The sequence below is a fragment of the Mustela erminea genome, chromosome 1 (assembly GCF_009829155.1).
Source record: "Mustela erminea isolate mMusErm1 chromosome 1, mMusErm1.Pri, whole genome shotgun sequence".
Taxonomy (NCBI): Eukaryota; Metazoa; Chordata; class Mammalia; order Carnivora; family Mustelidae; genus Mustela; species Mustela erminea.
The window spans coordinates 12,485,291-12,507,694 of record NC_045614.1 but is presented as its reverse complement, the minus strand read 5'-3'; the positions used below and the strand labels follow the sequence as shown (position 1 = coordinate 12,507,694).

Here is a 22,404-nt window from a genome sequence, read left to right as displayed (position 1 = left end):
AAAGGCCTCCCACCAGAAGCTGGGAGCTACCTCCCATCAGAAAACTGAATATCAGAAGACAGATTGTCCCACAGGTACGTGGTGGGGATGATCCAGGAGACTTAACTCTCCAGAACTTCTCTCCCTGATTCCCATTTCTGTGCATGCCCCAGGCACCCTATCCCAGCTGAGACATTATGCATTTCTCCTCTCTCTCCATACAGCTCAGATTTTACCTTCTTTATGGACCAGGGCCTCTCCCTATTCAATACCACCCACCATCTACACAGCAATTGGTCTTCCCTAGAGTCAGATGTCCAAGAACAGCTTTGACCATGACACTCATTAAGTCACCGCCTTCCATGATATGGAATGGCACATGAATAAAGTTCATATGCTTTTGTCTGCATCTTGAAAGTCCTTAAGATGCAGCCCCACCCAACTGCTCCACCCTCATTCCCAAGGTGGCTCCTCACTGTGGCACATGATTGGCTCATCGTGGCCCCTTGTCCTTTATCAAACATTTCTAACTACCTGAAAGCATCACCTTTTCTCTTTCCCTTCCTTGTCCTTCAATGTCTACTTCTGATCCATCTCCTCCAGGAAGTCCTTTCTGATTGTGCTGATCAGTGTTCCCTTCCCCCATCTATGGCTTATGTTCACATTCCCGGGGCAGAGACTCACTCCTGGCAATTGCTGTCAAAACTGAAGACACATTTCTGCAGACTGTCCAGGGTCATGAGGCTAATGTGTTCAAACATGTCCAGATGGTTGCTACCCTCTGACACCAGGCGCTTCCACTTGGCCTGGAAGAGAAGGAGGAAGAGCTGGGGCTGGAACCTGCCTCCCCTGGAGCCCTCCCCAACACCAGCCACCAAGATGGAATCCCCCAGACCCAGCCTCTTGGCCCCAGGCACCCATTCTCAAGGAGGACCTGGGTAGAAGTAGAAACTGTTACTATTAAGGCCCCAGGCCTGGGAGTCCGGAGACCAGAATTCAAATTCTGGCTCTGCCTCCCATACTCTATGTGCCCTTGGTCAATTCTTGCCCTCTCTGGTCACCACATGCCAAAGCTTCAGTAACAGTTAAGATGACTTGCTCTGATGAATAATAAACCAGGTTGGAATCCCAGCTCCACTTATTAGCCCATGTGCTAGCTGTGTGAACATGGGCAAGCTCCCTAACCTCTCTGAACCTCATTTTTATCACTTATAATGGACAAGATTATCTCTACCTCAGAAAGTTGTGAAAATCAAATGAGATACCATATGCTGTGGAATGTACACATGGATTCTGGTGTAGAGTAAGTTCCGAATAAATGTTGATTTTCATCATTTTAATTGTTATAAATTAAGAAAAGGTAGTCTGTGGATAGTCCTGGGGCCCTGAGTACCCCTGCACATTCTAGCTGGTATGCCAAAGAAGTGCAAGACCTTGATGTTCTTTACTTGAGCCATTTCTCAGAATTGTGTTTGCAGCAAACACCCTTAGTGATAAGGTAATATTTCCCTCTGGACAAATGTCAGACTTCCTTCTAATTTCCTAAAAGTCATAGAGTCCCTAAACTTAGTACCCCTGCCCTGTCATGTGACATACTGCATTAACATTGAAGCCCACCTGTGTTGGCCTCATGGAACTTGGTGACTTAGAGAAAAAAATGCAATCAAGAAGCATGTGTGCTTGCTGTTCTATGAGTAATAAACCATCCTTTGTCTCTGAAACAGGAGTCTCCTGTCTTCTGACAGAATCCACAAAATTATACCAATCTCACTCCTCAGCTTGCAAGTATGAAAAAAATCCCAGGCACTTTGCAAAACCCCAACCTTCTTTTCTTCACTTCCCTATAGCCACACCCTCTGCAATGTGATTTTTCAGCAATTTCCATTAAGAGGTGGAGTCTTTTTCACTACCTTTTGATTCTATGCTGGTCTTTTGCCTTGCTTTGACCAACAGACCATGGTGAAAACAATGAAGTGATCTTCCCAAACCTAGATCTCAAGAGGCATTGAAACTTCCTCTCAGCCTCTTGGGACCCTGCCTCAGCCATGTGAACAAATCTGAGATGCCTTCTGGAAGGAGAGAATCACATTAAAGAAAGTTCAGTTGTCTGAGCTGAGACCATCCTAGATCAACCTGCAGCCAGCCGAGCCCCAAACATGTGAATGCCCAAATCTGCAATGTATATACCTGACCCACCGCTAGTCAAAGGTATAACCTTTGACTAAGGATGTGACCCCATCCATGTCCAGAAGACCCTGACAACTAACTCATAGACTTGTTAGCACTAATAAACCCTCATTGTTTGAGAACACTGATTTTGAAAGTGGTTCATTATTAATTCAGTAATAACTAATGTATGATGATCATGACATTCACCTGTGTCTCAGGTTCCAAGGCTTCTTTGCAAGGGAAACATAAAAACTTCCAAAAACCTTCCAAGAACCTACTGTGTGCCAGGAACATGAACATATTACATTCTCTTTCCCACCCTGCAATGTGGGGACCATTACTCCCATTTTACAGCTGAGAAAATTGAGACTCAGAGAGGAAGAGCAATGGCCCCAAAGCTAATCTAGAAGAGCCAGGATTCCAGACAAGATGTCACAGAGCCCCCATCACCACCAAGACTTCAGCTGGGACCTTGGGTTCAAGAGACTCACATGCATGACATTCGCAGTGCCATTGAAAATCTTCACATAGGGCTTCAGGATGTTGAAGTGGAAGGCAGGTGTCAGCATGCGGCGGTGCCTGCCCCACTTGTCACCAGCACTCAACAGGAGCCCATCCCCTAGTAGAAACAGCAACAAGGAGTAGGCAAGGGCAGTGCCTTCTTTTGGCCCCCAAGGTTGTCCCCAGTCCCCTGTACCCACAGTTACTCACCCAGCCAGGGTTTCATGAAGCTGTAGAAGACCATGTCCTTGGGTGCGATGGCAGCTGACAAGAAGGAGGACCATCAGGGTTCATAAGAGGGGAAGGGGAAGTGCTTTGGTTTGGGGGGATAGAAGCTGCCACCAGGGGTCTCCATACCCACTCCAAGCCCAGCATGGCAGGAATGGAAACAAGAGCAGAGGAAACAGAGAGAAGTGGGGAGGTGAGGGGAGGCCAGACCAGGCTGCAGCACAGAGCAGAACAAAGGCAGAGCCTGCAGACACATCCCCATATACATAGATGCACCCTAACATGGCAAAAAAAACACCCCACCATAAATTGACATGGCTCCTACCTGGTCCAATTTGTTCAAAACACCCAAACACAAGTCAGCACTCCACAAAATGCCTTTACAGAGTCCTAGGACACCTCATCTGTCCCAGAACACATGGCCCCACCATGTGTTAACACATCCTAACATGAAACATTGTGCATAACACACATTGACAGGATGCAATGTGCTCTGACATGGACCCAAAGTCAACTTGATACAACATCAGCATGTCCTTCAGATGGCCTCAGACAAGACTTAAATATGACCCCACTAATGTCACAGCTGTGGACTAGGTATGACACAGACATATCCTAAGACAGGCTCTGGACAAGACTCACAGGAAGCCTCAGCATTTCTCAGAAGAATTCTGGGTCACGGACCTCAGACAAACCCCAGACATGGCCCAGACATGACCAACAGGAGAACCGGACATCTCAAATGGCATCTCGGACAAAAGCCAGACAGAACCCACACATGTCTCAAATATCCTTGGCCACAGTCAAGCCCCAGACATAACAAAGGGCACCTTCACTGGATAGCAGGTATAACCGTATACCAGGCAGGTATAACCAAGCGTAATGTACACCGGCTGTAACCAGAAGGCAGGTGGAAACATAAATATCACTAGACATGGTCATACAGCACACACTGCATAATCACACCCTAGGCATGAGCACACATGACTGTGGGTCTGGCCGGTGGGGGTGCAGGTGAGACAGAGACAGAATCATCTCTGCCAAAGCCCCTCCTATCTGCAACTGGGTCACCAACTAAGCTGGAAGCAGCACAGAGACCTCAGCAGTGAGTAAGCCATGGTCATAGTGTGTCTACCTGGAGCAAAGAGCACGGGCTTGATGCAGGTGGGGTGGAAGATGCGGATCACCGCATTCCAGGGACCCACCCACCAGCAGCACACATCCCCATAGGTGCTTGCCAGGTCCTGTGTGTACAGCAGACCTTCCTCTGAGCTCTGAATCTGGAGAGGAACAAAGAGGGCCCAATTCATGCTCTTTCTAGGTGGCCATAGGCTAGAAGTACATGCAGGACAAAGACCCAGACCTGAACCCCATGAATACCCTTCGGCAGCCCAGCCTCCTCCTGGGATCCCTCCTCAGTCCATCCATATGACAACTGGGGTCCGTTGGTTACAAGAACAAAAGGGGTCTTTCCCCATTTTGTATCCTAAACATAAGAGAACTGAGGCTCTGAAGAATGAAGTTACTTGCCTAAAATTTCCCAGGTACTAAGTGCATTCCAGAGATCTAAGCCCAGGTCTGTCTGAATGCAGAGTCTCCATTCTTAGCCACGGAATTGCTTTGAGCCCCAAAAGAATAGCTCTGAGAACCTGTACTTGCCAAGACTAGACAATCAGATCCACAGTGATTAAATGAAAAATTGGGACACTTAGGTGGTTCAATCAGTTGAGCATCTGCCTTTGGCTCAGGTCATGATCCTGGGGTACTGGGATTGAGTCCCACATCAGGCTCTCTGCTCAGCAGAGAGTTTGCTTCTCCCTCTCTCCCTTCTTCTCACCTCCCACCTGCTCATGCATTCTCTCTCTCTCTCTCTCTCTCTCTCTCAAATAAATAAATAAAATGTATTAATTAATTAAAAGTCGATCCTGGGATACAGGTCAGGAAAATTAAAGGGAATTCTTCAACTTTTCCTGTAACTGTTCGGAATACGGTCACTTTTCCACAGGGCTTGAGATTCTGGGACTCATCTTTACAAGAATGAGAGTGAAGCTATCACAGTGGGAAACAACAACAGCAACAAAAAAATGAAGACAGATTTTGATGATGTTGTTTGAGACCTTGATCCAGCCATACCTGAAGACAACATCCCTGGATTTCACTGTAAATAGGTGTCCTTTCTTTGATTGGACCACATAGGATTGAGTTTCTACCACTCACAACTGAAAGAGACTCTGGTATCCAGAGAGAACAGGGGGCCTTCCCAGAGTCAACCAGAATTCGGGTATTAAAAAGACAGGATCTCTGTCAGATGCTGCTCATTTCCCTGCTCAGTCTGGTCTGTCTGGAGGTAGAGGAAGCAGAAGACAAGGAAGGGAGCCAGGCTGGAGTGGGCTCTCCTCAGGGAGGTTCCTGGGGCCTGGTGCAGGAGGGCAATGAACTTGCAGTGGACAAGCTGTAGGCTAGGGTGGAAGGAATCAACCCACCAGAATGTCTATGGATGTCACAGAAGTAGGAGCCCAGGTACTCCACCAGATGACAACCCTCATTGCTCTGGCCATGGGGATGGGTGAGAGTGAGACCAGGCCCAGCAGGGGACCTCGGATGCTATCAGTGTGCACTGCATCACTCCGCCCTGTCCTTTAAAAAGATTTTTGGTCTTGGGCACCTGGGTGGCTCAGTGGGTTAAGCCTCTGCCTTCAGCTCAGATCATGATCTCAGGGTCCTGGGATCGAGGCCCGCATCAGGCTCTCTGCTCAGCAGGGAGCCTGCTTCCCCTCTCTGTCTCTGTCTCCCTACTTGTGACCTCTCTCTCTGTCAAATAAATAAATAAAATCTTTAAAAAAAAAAATAAAAAGATTTTTGGTCTTTTCCCAGATCCAGTAACTCCTCCTCCAGGAAGTCTCCTAGCCTGCCCCAACAGAGGCCTTGATTCTCCTCTGGGCCGCCACAGCTATCTCCCTCTGGCCAATTCCTTACCTCATCAGTTAGGGAATCTCTCTGTCTAGATCCATGTCTTCAAGATTGGGGTTTCCTCCAGGACAGAGCCTTGGATTGAACAGTGGAGGGAGGAGAGGGAGAGAACGGGGTTGGCAAATACCAGAAGGGAAGAGGAGGGTGGCCGCGAGAGAAGAGGGGAGGAGGGCCCAGTGACCTGCAGGGGCTGCAGGGAAGCTTGGAGATGGAGGGGTTGGAAGCCCTGGGGTATGTCAAAGCACCCACCACCACAAGCTCCACATGAGTACCTGAGACGCTGGTGACACTCCGGACCATGTCGGGGTGGCACAAAACGACCAGGGGCCAGATAGGACCCATCCACAACTTGAACCCCTGGGTGTAGATGGCCACGTGCTGACTTACGACCCTCAAACCCTGCTCCGTGGGGGGGGCCTACAAGGAAACAGGGGCCGTCACCTCCCCAGAAGGAGCCACAGCCGGTGTCCCTGCAGCCTCTACAGTGGACAGAGTGTCCAGATTCTGCATGGATGGAGGGAACCTCTGCCTTCCCTCTGGGGACAGGAGGGTCCTAAAGGCCTCTCCATGTCCCAAGGCTGCAACCCAGGTCACAAGGAGAAGACACACTCTGTGCCCACAGAGAGTCTGACCATGGCTTGAGAAGTGAGATTCTTCTTCTCCTGGGAGTGATTCCAACCTCAGCAAGGTTCCCATGGGGGAGGTCTGTGGTCAGCAGGGTGGCCTCAGGACTTGTACTGGGGCTCATTCCCACACCCTGTCATGTCCTGGCCAATCCACATACCCCCAGCTCCCACACGGTGAAGGGTCTCAAGACATTCCAGCCCCTGAAAGACCCCAAGGGACAGATGTATCTCTGCTCATCACTCAGGAGGGTAGCTCCCACCTTTGAGTGCCTATTGCCTGGCAAGGCTGTGCATAGAGCATCCTGTCTATCTCTTTATCTATATATCGCCCCTGAACTTATGAACTCTGATCAGTTGTGCTCTTTACGAACGAGGAAACCAGGCCATATCGCCCAAATGGCGAACTGGGGGCATGGTTAACTCCTAGAGATGCATTCTCTTCAGTCCCTCTCCGTCCCTCCAGGATACCCCATCCTGGCCTGACAAATACTCTCAGGTGCTACAGACAGGTGAACAGAAAGCATTTTCACCTTTCTGACGGCTCCCTGCTCCCCCAGGAACCCTGAGGCAATTATGAGATTGGTCCAGAGAGGGAGAGTGACTCAGCTGAGCTCACACAGCCAGAGGACCTAGAGAAGAGTGACCCAGACCAGCCTCCATGGCCAAGCCCTGGAGGGGGGAGTATAAACAGTAAATTGATAACATTCCTGCTATGCCCAGGGTTTCTTAAGAACATTCTAAGACCCAGAATCTCAGGCAACCTCCACAATGTGTCCCAGAATGTCCCGTTCCAACCTAAGCGATAAGCAGTAAAATCACAGGAAATCCTTCCTCCAGCCATGGTTCTCATCCTGAGCAGTGGATGCGTGCGGCTAACTGCTCATTCACGGCTCATCATGGCCTTGACCATGGCAGGTGATTGCAAATTCACCGCCTATGTCATCAAACACTTAGAGTGTCTGTTGTATATCAGCCCCTGGGCTGGGCATTCAGGTGTCTGCTCCCCAGAGCAACTATCTAGTTGGATAGGTGGAAGATAAGTAATTGGACAATTAACTCTAATTAAGCATAGCAGACCCAAAAGTTGACCAAAAAGTTGACCAAAAATCAACATCTGGGGTGCAGGAGAGGGGTCAAAGAAAGCTTGTGCAAGGGGAAGTGAGCAGTTAACTTTATTCAGGTTGGGTAATGGGCCCATTGGGACATCTTAGCAGGGAAGAGGAAGCTGTCCTGGGAAGGGGTATGGGTGGGAAGCTAGACCCCTGTGGGTCAGGGTGGTGAGGTCATAGCCAATACCTGTAGGGAAGTGAGCAGACACAAGGAAATGGGCCAGGCAGGGGGTGGACACCCCCCCTTCCCATACAGCACCCTTGAAAAGATGTCCAAGTTACCTATGAGCCCTGCAAGCCCCAGGAGACTGTGCCTGTGCAGCCTGCCATGGGAGCCCTTCAGAGGGACATTAATGTAGGGAGGAGAGGCAGGAAGTGGATGAAATGGAGAAAGTTGGGAGGGCAAAGATATGCAAATGGCCTGGGATGGCAGAGTAGAAGAATGAGTGAGTAAAGAGGAGCTCCGCTAGCCTCCCAGCTTCTTCCCTGGCCCAGACTCCAGCCCAAGCCCTGATCGCCATCCCAGATGCTTCAAGAACTCCAACCTCCCTGATCCCCCAGACCCATCTCCCACCCACACTCACCAGGCCCAGGTGACCCCAGAACCAGTTGCGCCTCGGAGGCTGCGGGAAACACCGGAGACGGCAGCAGATGTCATGCAGTCGGTAGCTCCAGGTCAGGATGCGGGCCAGCAGCCAGGCGGCCCCAGCCAGCAGCAGGAGGTGCCACGGGGAGGCTGCCAGCTGCCCCGGTCCCAGCCAGGACAGGCTCAGCTGTGACATCCTGGGACAGAGGGAATAGAGGGTGAGTTCCTAAGACCCAGGGGTGAGCTCCCCGGACTGCTCACAAACAGACCCAGGATGAGAGGGACAGGGACAGGATGGGAGAGACAGGAAGGGGCAGAGAAAGTGAGCACTGGGAATTGGGCAAACTGTGTGGGGCGGGGTGGGGGGGGGTGCGTTGCCAAAGGGGGAAGAGAATCAGAAGAATTCCAGAGGAAGAGGTAGAGTGAGAGGGAGAAAAAGGGAAACAGAGACAGAGTGAAACATAGTTAACCTCCCACTGGTGGTAGCCCCTCTTAGCCCAGGACAGCTGCGCCCTGGATTCAGCGCCCCCGGGGGCAGCATCCTTCCCCACCCCCACACCCAGGGCCAGGATACCCAGCCTGGTACCTTCAGTCAGGAGCAGCTTAGCCACACAACCTCCTCTCTCTCCTCTCCTTTCCTCTGGGGAAGTCTTTGCCTCTGGCCCCTGACCTAGGGGACAACACTGCCAGGGGCCAGGCTAAGCCAGCCAATCCCGCCTGTCTGGATTCCTCCTCCCCGCCTGGCAGTGGCCCAAATGGTGGGTGGGGGAGGGGGACTTCAGCGTTATCAGGAGAGTTTGGGTGCTGGATCCTCAGAACTCAATGTGCCTCCCACGTGGGGTAAGGCGTGAGTTGGGGGATGGGCAAAGGTGACCCTGGGCGCCCAAGTTAACAGCCACCCCTGCCCTTTCAAAGTTGGGGTGCAGCAGGTAAAAACTTGTGAGTTCAGGTGTCACGGGAACAGGATTAGGCCAAATCTTGAGAGTTCAGGTGTCATGGGAACAGGATCAGGCCCAAAACTTATCTGGGGCTCCCCTCCGTATGCGTGACTCAGGGGGGTGGCCTGCATTAGTTTTTAGCACAGAACCAGGAAGCCTCTGGCCTCTGGACTGCCACCCTGGCAGGAGTTCAGTCCTGCCTCCCAGCAGCCCAGGGCCTGGACATGACTGCTGGGGCAGGAACAAAGGAACCGGCCTGGCTGGGGATTACCTGCATCAGATTCAGGGGGTCAGGGGCCCAGAGAGAAGGGTGCACCTGGGGGTGAGGAGGTAAGGCTGCAGGGGGTCAGGGGGCCAGGAGATGGTGTGGCCAGACAGAGGAAGCAGAGCTGGGAGACCCTGCGTGGAGTTCTGCCCCATCCTGGCTGTGACTGTGAGCTGTGCCTGCACCCTTGGACTCAGTCTTACCATCTGGAAAATGGAGGGTGGTCCGATGAGGGCCTGAGATTAGGACAGAAGATAGTTCCACAGGAAGATGGAAAGGATCAGAACGCTCCAAAAAGACAGGCTGAAGAGAAAGGATTGACTCTAGTATTTGTGCTGCTGTGTGCCAACACTCCAATAAAGTAAACCTACTCTTGCAGAAGACTGTGTGTTAAGTATGCCTACTGTGTGCTAGGCACCTCAAAAAGTATGCCTACAGTGTGTTGGAAACTCTACACGAACTGTGCTTACTATGTGTCAGGTACACTATATAAGTGCTCCCACTGTGTGCCAGGTACTCTCTACAAATCCTATGTATGCCCGGTGGTCTACCTAAAGCATGGCTACTGTGCGCTGGGTACCCTCCCTAAGGCATGTCTCCAAGTGCTGGGAGCTCTAACTAAAGCACATTTTCCATGTGCTAGGTACTTTATATAAAGCGCACCTACTGTGTGCTGGGTGTTCTATGTAATATATACCTACTGTGCGCCAGATGCCCTCATAAAGCACACCTACTATGTGTCAGGTGCTTTACAGAAAGTGAGCCTACTCTGCAAAATACTTTACATGAAACATGCCTACTGTGTGCCAGGTACTCTACACAAAGTGTACCTGCGATTTGCTGTGAACTTTACATAAATCAGACTACAGTATGACAGGTGTTCTATATAAAGCATACCTACTGAATGCCAGACATACTACATAAAGAGTGCCTACTGGGGTATGTACTAGGGGCTCCACATAAAGCATGTCCACTGAGTGCCAGGTACTGAGCACAAAATGTTACTTCAGTGTGCCAGGTGCGCTACATAAAGTAATCCTACTGTGTGCCAGATGATCTGCCTATGAACTAATGCTTCACCCTGTCCTCAGCTTCTGAGCCAGTGCCCTGAATCAGGAAGAGAGACCCAGGAGATGACATCCACAGGAGGGAGGTAACCTATTTAACAGCAGAGAAAACTGAGGCTCAGAGAGGGCAAGCCTCTAGCCCAAGTTGCAGAGCTTGAAGGAAGCCAGGTCTGTCATATTCCCCAAGCCCAAGCCTTTCCCCTCTGCCATGCTGCTCCACACTGTTCATAAGGGACAATGCCCTATGAATCCAGGGACATTTACATGGTGGAATCTCAGGCAATGAGGTGACCCAGAAGGAGAATTTTTTTTTATAATTTTTTATTTTTTTAATAAACATGTATTTTTTATCCCCAGGGGTACAGGTCTGTGAATCGCCAGGTTTACACACTTCACAGCACTCACCATAGCACATACCCTCCCCAATGTCCATAACCCCACCCCCCTTCTCCACACCCCCCTCCCCCCAGCAACCCTCAGTTTGTTTTGTGAGATTAAGAGTCACTTATGGTTTGTCTCCCTCCCAATCCCATCTTGTTTCATTTATTCTTCTAGAAGGAGAATTCTTAAGACACTCCCATTGCCCAGTAGATTATCCTCTCACATCCAGGATGCATCAATCAATGGAACTAGTGCTCCCCTCTGGGCTCCTTCCTTGGTCTTGTCCAGAACTGTCTATGGGGTGCTCTTAGGTGAGAGACGACATGAGGGATTGGGGCTCCTGGCAAAGCTACTGAGCAAAGAATGGGGAAAGAGTCCTCCTGACACTGGTAGGATGCTGGTGATGCCCCAAACTCTCCCCTCCCTCACTCCCATGGGCCAGGAGTTCAGGCGACTAAAGCCTGAACTAAAGCCCTCGGTGGAGTGGGTTGCAACACCCCCACCTGCCTGCTTTTTCTTCCTCTCCGTGGAGGCAGAGCAGACTACCCCTTCTGGCAGGTCCATCCACAGAGGGGTCAGGGGGCATGGCCAGAGTATGCTAATCCAGGCAGAATCCTAGACACACAAGAGAAAGAGCCCTCAAAGCCCAGAGGGGCTCCGCTCACTGTGGACCTACTGTGTGCCAGTAGTGAATGGGCAGTTACAGCAGGAATGGCATTTGCCCACATGAGCCATGATCTTGTTTTAAGCCCCCACTTTCCCCCACTCATTTTACAGATGACAAAGCTGAGGCTGAAAGCTCTTTGAGTGATTGATTCGCCCGAAGTCCTACAGCTGGTGGAGCCTGGCTGTGCACCAGGCAGCCGCACTTCACCCTGGGTTCCCTGAACCACCGGACAGAGCTCCTTGCATCTGCACATGGACATTTCATTAGCACCACCTCCTAAAGTAGCAGGAATAATTTTAAAAGACAGTGCACGTAAGTGTGGTGCATAAACAATGGATCTTGCAACACTGAAAAAAATTAAATTAAATTAAAAAAGAAAAAATTAAATTTAAAGAAAAGATAGCGCACATAAAACACATAGGACAGAGGAAGGGCTTAGTAAATGCCAGTCACTGTTATTGTTTCTGTTGTTGCTGTGTAATTATCCAACAGCCCTGCAATATCTCATTCATGAGTTTGTTGTTTTGGGGGGAGGGTTGTTTGTTTGTTTGTTTGTTTGTTTTTACAGAAGAGGAACCAGAGTTCAGACAGGGGAAGCAACTTGCTCCAGCCCCACAGCTAATTAGGTAAATATGACAGTACAGGTGACAGCAAAGCCTTGCACACAGTCAATGCTCATTGACTATCTGGGAATGAAAGAAAGGTTTGCAGCCATATACTCTAAGGATTGGCTACTCAAGGTGGTCCTCAGACTTCCACCATAGGTATCACCTGAAAGCTGGTAGGAAATTCAGAATCCTGCACTCCTACCCAGAAATATTGACTCCAAACTGTGTCTAAGTAGATCCTCAGGAAAACTGTGTACACGTCTTCGAGTTTTTAGAAACGTTGCTTTAAGACAGGTTGCAGGGAAAGAGAAGAAAGGCTTCACTTCTCTGATTCCCAGGGTTGGCTTTTTTTTTTTTTCTCAGTTTTAAAATAAGGAGAAAAATCTAAATCTCCAGGGGCTGTCCACACAACCATAAGTTTTTGAACATCTCTCCTGTGTTGAGCATATTTTAGACACTTGAGATGCTGCCATGAGAGCACAATGGGCCCAGTCCCTGTTTTCAGGGGGCTCACATCTTGTGGAGATAAGGACAGTGATCGAACAAATGATCAAGAACATATCACGTAAGTGATGTGCCAGGGGTCGGGGTCCCACCTTGTGCCAGGCAGCAGGGTGAACAGAGATCTGAAGGAAGAAGGCGAGTCACCAAGGGCAAGTATGATGTAAAAGATACTAATGCCACACAAAAAGGCAAGTGGATTCTTGTTCTTTTGACGCTGGGGCTAAGAGCACAACAGGTAAGATCACACAACTGACCAAGGTCAAGGTAGACAGCAAAATCTGGCCTCATATTGAAGCCCTATGTAGGTGTTGAACTAAGGACTAAAACCCCAACAGGTCTCTGCAGTATCACAAAGGCAGAGTCTATCAGATCAGGGCTCCCCCTGTTTCCCAAGGCAGAAAGCCTCAGGTGGGGTCTTTCTACTCTGAGCCAGAGGAGGCTGGAGCATCCCCAGTGTTTCTCACCCAACAAAGAATGTCTCTGCTGCTAAATCACATGGTTTGACTTATGGAATATCCCCCAGCCAGTGTTGGAGGGACGGCAGTCACACCCAGAGTCAGGAAGTGGGCAAGTGTGTGTCAGACCAGAGATAACAGTTGCTCTGTGAGTTGCCAGTTTTGGGAACAGTCTGCCAGCCCTCTGAGCCTCAGTCTTCATGTCTGTAAAGTGGGCTTGAAAAAAAACATTGTGTAGCATTGCAAGCATTCCATCAGACATTTCAGAAAGAGGAGAAGAAAGTACATTTCAAAGTGATATGTGAGGGGCGCCTGGGTGGCTCAGCGGGTTAAGCCTCTACCTTCGGCTTGGGTCATGATCTCAGGGTCCTGGGATCAAGCCCCGCATCGGGCTCTCTGGTTAGCAGGGAGTCTGCTTCCTCCCTCTCTCTGCCTGTCTCTCTGCCTACTTGTGATCTCTGTCTGTCCAATAAACAAATAATAATAATAAATCTTTTTTTTAAAGTGATATGTGGAAGAAATTTTGCCGTTTGTGACAACGTGGATGGATGGATGGACCTTGTTGAGGTCATTGTGCTCAGTGAAATAAGCCTGATGGAAAAAGACAAGTATCACATGATCTCACTTATATGGAATCTTTAAAAGATAAGTGAACTCGCAGAAACAGGGGACGTATTGATGGTTGCCAGAGGCGGGGTATACGGAGCGGGTGAAGTGGGTGAAGGGGGCAATAAGGTACAAACTTCCATCAGTGAAATAAGTCAGCCCTAGGGATACAATGTATAGGTAGCTTCCTAACTATAGTTAAGAACACTGCATTGTATATTTGAAAGTTGCTGAGAGTAAATCTTTAATGCCTCATCTCTAGGGGTACCTGGGTGGCTTCATTTGTTGAGCATTGGACAGTTTGGGCTCAGGTGATCTCATGGGTCTGGGATCAGGCTCTGGACTTCGCAAGGAATCTGTTTCTCTTCCTCACCCTCTCCCTCTCCCCCTCTCTTGCTCGCTTTCTTTGTGAAATAAATAAATAATCGGAGCCCTGGGTGGGCCACTGACTCTTAATTTTGGCTCAGGTCATGATCTCGAGGTCGTAAGATTTCCAGCCCTTTATCAGGCTCTGTGCTCAGCACAAGGTTGCTTATCCCTCTCCCTCTGCTCCTCCCAGCACTTTTATTCTCTCTCTCAAATAAATAAGTAAATAAATATCTCTAAAATAAATAAATAAGTATTCTTTTAAAAGTTCTCATCAGCAAAATAAATCAAGTAGCTACATGTGACGAAAGATGTTAACCAGACTTATTGTGGTAATCAATTCCCAATATACACAAATATTAAATCATGGGTACATCTGAAACTAATATAATGTTACATGTCAATGTAATAATGTATAAACATGATTTATAGCTCAATAAAAAATTGACATATGAGTAATGATCCCATGCACATGGGTCTGTGTGTGCACATGTTTGCATACACATTGAAAAAATTCCAGAAGAATCCTCACATCACAGTGGACTTGGAGGAAGTAGAATTGGAGTCTTCATCCTTTTAACTTTCTACTTGTCTCTTATGTTTTTTGTCTTTCACACTGTGCTGCTATAATCTTTATCATTAAAACACCAATTTTAAAAGAAATCAAGATTTGGCACATTAAGGGTGAGGGGGGCAGCACGTTGTTGGTGCACAAAACAGAGAAGCAGTTTTTCTTTTGTGTCGCCATGAAGACACACGTCCCAGGAGTGAATCTGGGGTTTAGAGCAAGCATGCAGTCTGCCTGGTGGCCGGGGTCCCTCTTTTCCTTTCCTTAGCCGTTGGGAAGGAACAGTTCTGGATTCAGCACAACAGAGTTCAGATCCCAGCTCTGCTCCTCACTGGCTGTGTGACCTTGGTCAAGTCGCTTGCCCTCTCTGAGCTCCATGTCCTCCTCAGTAAAATGGAAAGGGGGACTTATACCTCCCAGGTAGTTCATTCTCCAACAACAAACTGTACTTGAGCATCCTGTCTGTACCTAGGCATGGTGCTAGGACCCGAGACCTGGGAAGAACAAGACAGATGTGGTGTCTGGATGGTGGTGCTCATGTCTGATGGGAGAAGCCAACAGGAAATAAGACCAAGTCAAATGGAGGTGGTAATGAAGAAAATTAACAGAGCGAGATATGCTTGCAAGTGACCAAGGGAAAATCAGGGAGGGCTGTCCTGTGGAGATGACCTTTGAGCAGAAACCTGAATGACATGGAGGAATGAACAGCAAATAAACACCACTTCCCACCCCTAAAACCACACCAGGACTGTAAAGAGCCAGCACAGAGTGGGGTAATCAAATGTCCTAAAAACTGTGTCAATCTTACTTCCTTCCTCAGACATGCTGAGAAAAACAAAGACAGTGAGGCAATTTCACTCAGAACCAGTCCTGCAGGCGATCCATGGTGATGATATCTGGCCCAACACTCAAGCTGGAAATAGTTGCTACATTTCAGTTACCATAATAAAGATCAGGAAACCCAACCAGCCCCTGGAGCATGGCAAGGGTCAGATCCATAAGCTGGAGCTGTCAGCATCTTGACAGAAGTACCAGGAAAGCAAAGGAGCTGGCTTTGGAAAAATAAGGCCAAGAGGAAACCAGGAAAGTCCTGAGACCCCACAAGAGTTGATATCAACTTCCCCTGGACAGGAGTTTTGGGATGTTTGAAGAGTAGTCAAACCACCCCCACCACTCAAGGAGGTGGGTTGCTGTCAACAGAGATCATCCCTGTGGAGTGTAAAAGGGAATTTTGCATACAACAGCCAATGGAAGGGGACCCCAAGAACATCACAATAAAAGCAGTATAGCTTTCAAAGAAAGAGGCAGGATTTCACCCCCCTTAGCCAGCAGGCAAGGGGGTCACCATGGTGCAGAGGAGCTGAGTAAACCACCATCTGGGGAGGCATTTGGAGCAGACACCCACCAGACCCAGGGCTACAGTAGGAGTCTTTGGCCACCTACCTGCAGCCTCTTTGGGTCAAGTAAGGAAATAGTGTTGGGTCAGTGGCAGGCACCTGCAGGCAATTGGAGAATATTAGAAAAATGACATCCATCATCTGCCAAAGGAGAGATTTTGCATGACAGCACTTTCCATGACTGCAAAGCCCTCTAGATTCCAGGAATAGCTAGGTACTCCCTGGACCCATGGACTTGAGGGTGATGGCAGCTCTCAGCTCTTGGTACCCTCAGGTCACTGAACTAGCCCTGATGGGAAATTTCTCTTGGTCCTGCCCATACCTTTGCAAAGGGCTCCTTCTTACACTCACGCTTAGGGATGCCTGCATGGCCCAGTCATTTGAGCTCCTGACTCTTGGTTTCAGCTTAGGTCATGATCTCAGGGTCCTGAGATGAGCCCGCCTTGGGCTCCACGCTCAGTGTGGAGTCTGCTTGGATTCTCTCTTTCTGCCTGCCCCCACCACCCTGTGCATTTTTTCTCTGTCTCTCACAAATAAATAAATCTTGGCGAGGGGGGAACCTCACCCTTATTTAGCCATCTAAGGTCCCTGCGAGTTACAGGGTTTAGTAACTTTAAGACACACACGATCACACACTTACACACACACAGTCACAGACACCTATGCACCCACACATGCACACAATTACACATCCACACACAAACACATATGCACACATATTCACATGCATACACCCAAGTACATGTATATATTCACATATACACTCACCCATGTGTACACACAGTAACATGAATGCACACACAGTCACACATACACTTACACCAGATACACAACACAGTCCCGCAGACGCAAGCATATTGAACTAATGGAGACCTGAAACCTTAGAGTTTGTTGTCCCCAAACTGTCGAGCAGAGGGCGCAACTGATGTCAGTGAGAGCAGGCTAGCATCCTTAGAATTATAAACACAGGTGCAACAGAGTCCTGGGGACCCATGAGCTTCATGCCTTTCTTCCCCATCTCTCATTCACTCATGGTCCTTAGCCTAAGCCTGTTTGTAGTCGGAGAAGAGATACGTAACACTCAAGTATAGATCACACTTTGAAGGGTGTGAAGGAAAGAAATGGTGTGTCAGTGGGAAAGTGGATCGATGGAAGGGACTTTTTAAGACTGATGAAATAACAGCATTATTTGTATTCCAACGAGAGTTATCCAATAGAGTTCAGGTTCCATGATCAATATACAAAAATCTATATAGGACATATTCTACATAGACTTTAGAACATAGAAATTCAATTTCCATATTCCAGGGGTCAGCAAACCATGGTCCATGGGCCCAATCTGGCCTGTGGTCTGTTTTTTATGGTCTACAAGCTAAGAAGTGGTTTTATATTTTAAGAGGATTCTAAAAGGAGAAGGAGCAAGAGAAGGAGGAGATCCTGAATGGAATGTACAAGACTAAAACATTTACTATATGATCCTTTACAGAACAAGTATGCCAAATCTGCTTATGGTGGCAATAAAATTGGAAAACAATTGGAAAAGATATTTTCATATACCATTTTTTAAAATATTATACGCCAGAGAAAGTGAAATACTCAAGGTATAAATCTAACAAAATATGTTCCAGATCTCAGAAGTGAAAAAAAAAAAAAAAACTAATGAAAGAAACCCCAGAAGACCCTATTTAATGGAGAGATAAACAATATTCATGGACTGGAAGACTCAATATTATTAAGATATAAGTTCTCTTCAAATTGATTTATAGATTTGAAGAAATCACAACCCTAATTCCAGCAGAACTTTTTATAAGAATAGATAAGCTGATTATAAAAATTTACATGAAGGGGCATCTGGGTGGCTCTGTGGGTTAAAGCCTCTGCCTTCTGCTCAGGTCATGATCCCAGGGTCCTAGGATTGAGCCCTACATCAGACTCTCTGCTCCAACGGGAACCTGCTTCCTCCTCTCTGCCTGCCTCTCTGCCTATTTGTGATCTCTGTCTGTCAAATAAATAAATAAAATCTTTTTTTTAATTTTTTAAATTTACATGAAAATGCAAAAGACTTAGAATAGCCAAAAACTTTTAAAAAAAGAAAATGTAAAGGAAGGATTCACATTATCCCTTTCAAGACATACTATAAAACAACAATAACCAAGACAGTGTGGTATTGGTCAAAGATTAGACAAAATCAATGGAACAGAATAGAGTCCAGAAGTAAACTCACCCAAATTTGGTCAATTAATTTTTTTAAATGTGCAAGGCAAGTCAATGCACAAAGGATAGTCCTCAAAAATGGTACTGGAACAACTGGACATCCACATGCCAAAAAAAAAAAGGAAAAGAAAAAAGTGAAATCATACCTCACACTTTACACAAAATTTAACTTAATATGGCTCATAGAACTAAATTTTGTAAGATCCAAAAATTTTAGGAGGAAAAATGGAAGAGACGCTTTGTGATCTCGGGTCAGACAAAATAGTTCTTATACACAACACCATAAGCATAATCCATAAAATGAAAATATTGCTAACTTGTATTTTATTTTAAAATGTTTGCTCTGTGAAAGAAACTTAGATGATGAGGTCAGCCACAGGCTAGGAAAAAAGACTTGCAAATCCCACATCTGATGAGGGACTTAAATGAAGAACACATAAAGAATCTCCAGATCCAAAACCAAGAAGGCAGACAACACAAGGAGAATCAACAGGCGAAGGATTCGAGCAGGCATTTCACCAAAGAAGGTAAATGGACGGTAAACAGGCACATGAAAAAATGTCCAACATCATTAATCATTAAAAAAATGCAAACTAAAACCACAGTGAAATATTACACATGTATAAGGATGACTGGGGGAAGAATTGACAATAACAGGGGCCGGTGAGTACATGGCACAGTTAGAACCCTCACACATTACTGATCGTCATTACAAATGCCAAACACTCTGGAAACAGCTTGGTCGTTTCTTTTCATGTTAAGCGTACACATACACGATGGCCAAACCGTCCCACTCCAGGAGCAATGAACACTTGCACACAAATATTCATAGCAGTTTTTTTATTCATAATAGCCCCAAATTAGAAATAATCCATATGTTTTTCACCTGCTGAAGAAAGAGTGGCTTATCCCTTTGATAGAATAGATAGAAAAGCAGCAAAGTACTGATATAACAACATGGGTGAATCTCAGATGCGTTGTGTCAAGTGAAAGAAGCCAGACTCTGGAGGTGGAGAATATAGATCAGGGATCCCAGGTGATCTGAGGCATCTATGGCTGAGACACACCTTGAAAATCATTTCCCTTGTAGGTTAAGATGTACCTCTGAAGCCAAGCTAACCAAATTCACCTTCACTCCATCACTTACCAAATGACCATGAGCAAGTGAGTTAATCTCTCTTCATCCATGAGTCTGGTGTGAGGATGACATCAGTGTTTACCTGGGGAAGCTGAAGTATTCCCTTCTCCCTTCTCAATGTCATACTGCTGTTCACAGGACCAAAAACATCAGAGTCTGTGGAGTCACGAGGCCATCCATGTTCTATGAAAGGTGTTTAACTACACCCACATCTTACACAACTGTATGTGTATTTATTACTCTATAAATAAAATTTTGATATCAAGTTATTTGATTGAGGGCAAATTCTGTATTGGGTGTTGGGTTTTGAGGTGGGATGAGTATATAGAACTATATGTATATGCTCAATTATTCTGTAAAATGAAAACTGTACAGGGGCACCTGCTTGACTCAGTCAGTTAAGCATCCAACTCTTGATCTCAGCTCAGGTCTTGATCTCAGGGTCTTTAATTCAAGCCCTGTACTGGACTCCATGCTCATCATGGAAACTATTTTTTTTTTAAAATAAATAAAAATAAAACAGGAACATCTGTATGGCACAGTCCTTTAAGCATCTGACTCTTGGTTTCACTCAGGTCTGATCTCTGAGTGGTAAAATCAAGCCACATGTTGAGTTCTGCACTCAGCGTGGAGTCTGCTTGAGTTTCTCTCTCCCTCTGCCCTTCCTCCACTCTCCCCCTCTCTCTAAAATAAATAAGTAAATCTTTTTAAAAAATAAAAATAAAAATGTACTAACAATAAAGTCTATTAATTATTTTTGAAAAATAGGTTATTTGAGAGTAACACAATTTATAATTGAAAACCATAGCTCGAGCCATCGATGTGCATGAAGAGAATTCTTGCAAAATGAGACAAAATTTTCTTTTTCTTTAGATTGTATTTATTTATGTATTTAGAGAGAGCATGTGAATGGGGGAAGGGGCAAAGGAAGAAAAAAAGAGAGAATGTCAAGCAGACTCCACGACCCTGAGATCATGACCTGAGTTAAAATCCAGTCAGTTTTCTAATATAATACCATTTTAAAAGATTAAAAGTGGCTTGAAACTTAACACCTAGGGATTTTAAAGACCCCATTTTATGTCATGGAAAAATGACTCAATGTCATGGAAAGATTTTCACAATATAGTATCATAGGAAAAACCCAGATTAACAAAAAATATATATGACCAAGATGAATCCTTTGTTGTTGAGGTAACATTCACATAACATAAAATTCGCCATGTTAGCCATTATACAGTGTACAATTTTATGCATTTAGTACATTCACAGTGCTGTGCAACCATCACCTCTAACTAGTTCCAGAGCATTTCGTTACCAAAAAGGAGATCTCCTACCCAGTACAGGCACCCTCCAGTCCCCGCTCCCATGCTCCAGCCTTTGCAACTACAAGTCTGCTTTCTGCATCTCTAGATCTTCCTATCCTGCACATTTCATGTAACAGAATCATACAGTATCTGACATTTCACTCGGTATCACTTTTTCAAAGTTCATCCATGTTGTAGCATATATCAGTGCTTCCTTATTTTTCATAACCCATAAAATTCTTGCTATGGATATATCACATTTGGTTTATCCATTCATCTGACCGTGGATATTTGGATTGTTTCCAAATATGCAACTTTTGACAATTGTGAATAGTGCCACCATGAACTCGTGTACAGGCTTTTGTTTGAACACCTGTTTTCTTTTTTTTTTTTTTTTTGAACACCTGTTTTCAACTCTTTGGGATATATACCTAGGCATGGGGTTGGTGACTCAGACGGTAGTTCTGTTTAATTTATTGAGGAAATACCAAATGTTGTGCACAGGGGCTGCACCATTTAACATTCCTATCGGCACTGTATCAGGGTTCCAGCTCCTCCGTATCTTCACCAGACCTGTTATTTTCCCTTTTTCAGACTCTTGCCATCCTCGTGGATATGAAGTGGTATCACAGGAAGCACTGCTTTGCAATTCCCTAATAAGTAATGATGTTACATTTTTTTCACGGGCTTATTAGCCAGTAAAAGAACATTTTTAAACAGGAGATTATGTGTAAATGTAATACAATTAGATGTAAATAACATTTTTTTTACTTGCATAAAGATTATATATATAAGTAAAATCTGGATGTATATGGGAGAAAACATGAACAGTAATTATTTTGACATGTGTGAATTATGGATATAAAAATAATTTTTCTTACTTTTTCTTCTTTGTTCTTTCTCCTATGAAGGCATATAATTTGGGGAATAAAAAAATATTTTAATAAGAACTCAGCAAAGAAAAACGTGTAATATTCAGCTTAGAAAATATTAGATATTTATTCATGTTGCAGTGTTCCTTTCATATTTTAGCCTCCAGGGGCCCCATTTTGTGAGCCCCAGAAAGGTTTTGAGGTCCTGGACTCTGTACCCTACTCCAGGGTGGGTGCTCCTAACAGCCTGAGAGGAGGGAGTCCAAAGACAGCCGCTGTCCCAGGTGCTGAAGGAGGCAGATCCACTCCCCACCTCACTATTGAAGACTCAATGACCTCCACCTCTTGAAACATTTAGGCAAGAATGAAACCCGGATCATGCCTCTCGGGGGGGGGGGGGGGGTGTTTCAGTTCCGAACTTCAAGACCAGTTTGCCATCAAAGACCCTTGAAGTTTCTCTGAGGTAACTATGGATATTTACAGCTAACTGGGTCTTCTAATGATAGTTTTCCCCAACAGAAGGTTGCCACATTTACCAATACTTAAATTTAACTTTTGTGACTGAAGCTTTTTCAATTTCAGAACGTGATGCAAAAAGAAGAGAGAAAGGAACAAACTAAACCTCACTAAGTACCTATGCTTACCAGATATTGACTCACTGATGTTGCACATTTGCTTATGCAATCTCCCCATCAGTGTAATAAGGTGGCTATTACTATGTGGTAATGGAACTGAGCCTCGGAGAGATCAACAATTTTCCCCGACACACATAGCTGGGAAACAGCACACTGAGATTGTGATCTTGGTAGTATGACTCCAGGAGGTCCCGGATCAGGGAGATCTGACCCTTGCTCTATTCAGTTATTTGCCTCACCTTTCCTAAGAA

The 22,404-nt window shown here is 46.3% G+C and overlaps 1 protein-coding gene across 7 annotated transcripts in view; it reads right to left on the bottom strand.

The window, feature by feature from the left end:
• LOC116573875 (cytochrome P450 4F3) overlaps positions 1 to 22,404 on the bottom strand; it is a 46,854-nt gene that overhangs the window by 10,887 nt on the left and 13,563 nt on the right. For 2 of the 7 annotated variants that reach the window (XR_004279046.1, XM_032314227.1), the window contains exons 1-6: positions 8,755 to 8,861; positions 8,167 to 8,365; positions 6,120 to 6,264; positions 2,860 to 2,913; positions 2,640 to 2,767; positions 664 to 785 (exon numbers count right to left, since the gene is read on the bottom strand). Coding sequence is in view for 6 of the 7 variants with exons in the window: in XM_032314227.1 (XP_032170118.1) it covers positions 664 to 785; positions 2,640 to 2,767; positions 2,860 to 2,913; positions 6,120 to 6,264; positions 8,167 to 8,364 (647 nt within the window). In the remaining variant the exon portion in view is untranslated. Of the gene's footprint in view, positions 1 to 663; positions 786 to 2,639; positions 2,768 to 2,859; positions 3,277 to 4,012; positions 4,158 to 5,010; positions 5,153 to 6,119; positions 6,265 to 8,166; positions 8,366 to 8,754; positions 8,862 to 22,404 lie in introns of those variants that run through there. The other 5 variants (XM_032314237.1, XM_032314279.1, XM_032314271.1 and 2 more) reach the window with 5 other exon arrangements.